Here is a 2,782-nt window from a genome sequence, read left to right on the forward strand (position 1 = left end):
AAACAAATGAAAAGAAAATAAAAGTGGGAAGTTGGGCTACTAGACTATGCGATCTGTCCTTTGTATCGGATACTTTTGACTACATAGCCATATTAGCCTTTTTTAAAATAGTTTGTATAGGCAATAGTTTACTTGTGTAATTATACTTTACTTATTATATAAGTACATATATTTCAAGCTAAGTAGCATGTTTGTGTTAGCTTTAATAGCTTATCATAACGCTATGATTCGGTGGTCCAATTTGTTACTTTGAACCAAATTTAATTTTGGTCATGCCTTTTTTTTTCGGCATGTAAGATTATGCAAATAAAAAATTCAAAAAAAAAGATTATGCAAATAAATTCCGAAATATGAATATATATTATTATATAATTTATAACGTTACATTATTATATAATTTATAACGTTACATTTGTGAGTCTTTATCTTTCTATCAGTGCAATCAAATCGAAGGTTGACATGACAATCTGACATATGTACGTAACATATTAATAACACATGATTCGTCAACAGAAACTTTTACCATTCTAGAATCTATTTGCATGTCGTTTTAAGAAAAAATTAATTACAGACCCAACACGTTCTAACATTCTAATTAACAACATGCATGTTAACTACTAACGTAACGTTCATCATCTGGATGTTTAATCATCAGTGATAGGTAGATATGAAAGGAATGCTTGTACTTAGAAATAGACAAGACTTTATATAATGCATAATCCAACATTATAAACTGAAGCCATGTTTAGAACCAGACAAGCCAACCCAATCAAATTCAGGCAAGAAAAAGAAGTAGTACTCGAAAAGAATCAAATATTGGATACTATTGTCCATGACATTTGAGACCATGTCTCTTTCACTTTTTCCCTCCCATCTTATTGATCATTATTAGTAGCATCAAATCAAATCTTTTACTTTTTAGTTAATTAATAATTATTGCATCTACTCAAATCTTCTTCTTGTTATATAGTATTAATTTTAGTTTTTACCTAAAAACAGAGTAAGAAACAAATAAAAAGGCAACGACTGTCTTTGCTATTCTAATTGACGACAGAGAATAGAAAACTTGACTCTCTTTTTACTTTCGTCACCTGAACTCTTGCAATAAAGATTGGCTCACTGTAATCAGAAGCTAATTAAGCTGCTTAATTAGTTATGAACTTAGATACCAAGTTTAAGATGATTAATTAATTAACGATGGATATACATAGACGAGTTACTTAACAAGTAGAACACAAAAACCGTTTACAGGACGCGGTAAAACATTAACCCCAAGGGGTAAAAAAACCGAATGATCTAAAAACTAATTACCCCAACCATTAACTAAAGTAATAATAAAATTATACAAGTAAACCAGTAGCAATGGCTCGATTCATATTATCCAGACGAGTGGTTTCGTAAACCGGGAGCTCTTCTCGATACCTCTCGATCCCAATCGCCGAGAGATTCTCCAACTCGAATAGATCAGAGCTGGCGCAACTCAAGGCATCATCGTCATCTTCTACGTTGGTGATGTTGATGTCATCGTCGTACGTTGTTGTAGTAACCTTGTTCTTATTATGGTAAGTTCTGAGAAGATCCTTTGCTGCTTCGATAACACGGCGATGCTCTTCCATGACGTCACGTTTAGCTTCGTTACTACCGTAGAGCCTGTTGTTATACGCGTAAGGCATGGGAATGGTAGAAGTACTATCTTCGTCGAGGATCACATTGACAGGACAGAACCGTACGGATCTTTTTGATTTGCCGCTAGACGACGGAGTTTTACTCAAGCAAGACCTGGAGAAGGAAGACGCGGAGGAGCACGTGGTGGTGGAAGAGGAGTGTACTGTTTCTTCCACGGAGGAGGTAGTTTTCTTCCGCTGCTGCTTCTTAGGGTTAGTTGCGGCGGCGTTGGTGAAAAGAGAGTTGAGGAAAGTAGCGAGTCTGCCGCCGGGAGAGATTGGTTGTTTCACTTTTTTCAAATCGGAGTAGATCTTTAACGCTTTTGACTTGGTCCTCAAGAAACCACCGAGTTCTTTAGGTTTCTGGACGGAGGAGGAGTGGTCGACGGTTGATGTTCGAATAGGTTTCGGCTGTTGTTGACGAGTGGACGAAGGAGGTGGGGAGGCAGAAGATTTGGAACGTCCGTAGAAAGAATCAGACTCGGAAGATGAGAACCCGCCGCCGCTAGAGTCAGAGGAGCTGGAGTTAGAATGTCTGAGAAAGTCGGTGGTGTTGGTCCTCCTACTAGATCTCTCGAAATCAGCTGCGACTGAGCGGCGGTGATAAACTGGAGAGATCTCACGATCTTCGTTACGGTGTTGGTGATGATGATGATGATGATGTTTCTTCTTCCTGGTGGAGTCGAGGGCGGCAGGGGAAGTATCGTCGATAGAGCGGTAGATTTGGTCGAGGAGAGAGGAGGAGAAGGAAGGGTGACGACGGTGGTGAGATGAAGAAATAGGCTTGTCCCAAGTCTCCATGAGAGAAGAAAAGCTTCGAGGTGGCCGGGAAAGGAAGAGATGTAAAGTAATGGGTGAGAGAGGAGGAGAGACGGAAGGAAGGAAGGAGGAAGGAGTGTGTTTTATAAAGAAGGGCAGAGTAATCATTGCCACGTGTCTTTCTCGACAGCTATGGACTCTCTCTGCTTCGTCCCCCACAAAACTTATTAACATCAACCATCTTTCATTTTTTAAAAATAAAATTTATTGGTATATTTGATACTATAACATATGCCATATGGTAAAAACAGGTCTGTAGGTATATGACAAAAACAGAAGTGAGATTTCTTAGGAAATAG

At 38.5% G+C, this 2,782-nt stretch overlaps 1 protein-coding gene across 1 annotated transcript; it reads right to left on the minus strand.

The window, feature by feature from the left end:
• On the minus strand, positions 1,150–2,565 carry LOC104745668 (protein BIG GRAIN 1-like A). The gene has a single exon (XM_010466973.2). The coding sequence runs from the start codon at positions 2,463–2,465 to the stop codon at positions 1,341–1,343; it is 1,125 nt and encodes a 374-aa protein (XP_010465275.1). The 5' UTR covers positions 2,466–2,565; the 3' UTR covers positions 1,150–1,340.

The sequence above is a fragment of the Camelina sativa genome, chromosome 15 (genome assembly GCF_000633955.1).
Source record: "Camelina sativa cultivar DH55 chromosome 15, Cs, whole genome shotgun sequence".
In the NCBI taxonomy this organism is placed as follows: Eukaryota; Viridiplantae; Streptophyta; class Magnoliopsida; order Brassicales; family Brassicaceae; genus Camelina; species Camelina sativa.

Bases quoted from the DNA above. Each gene is read 5' to 3' on its own strand.
- LOC104745668 (XM_010466973.2), bottom strand. From the start codon at position 2,465: ATGGAGACTTGGGACAAGCCTATTTCTTCATCTCACCACCGTCGTCAC.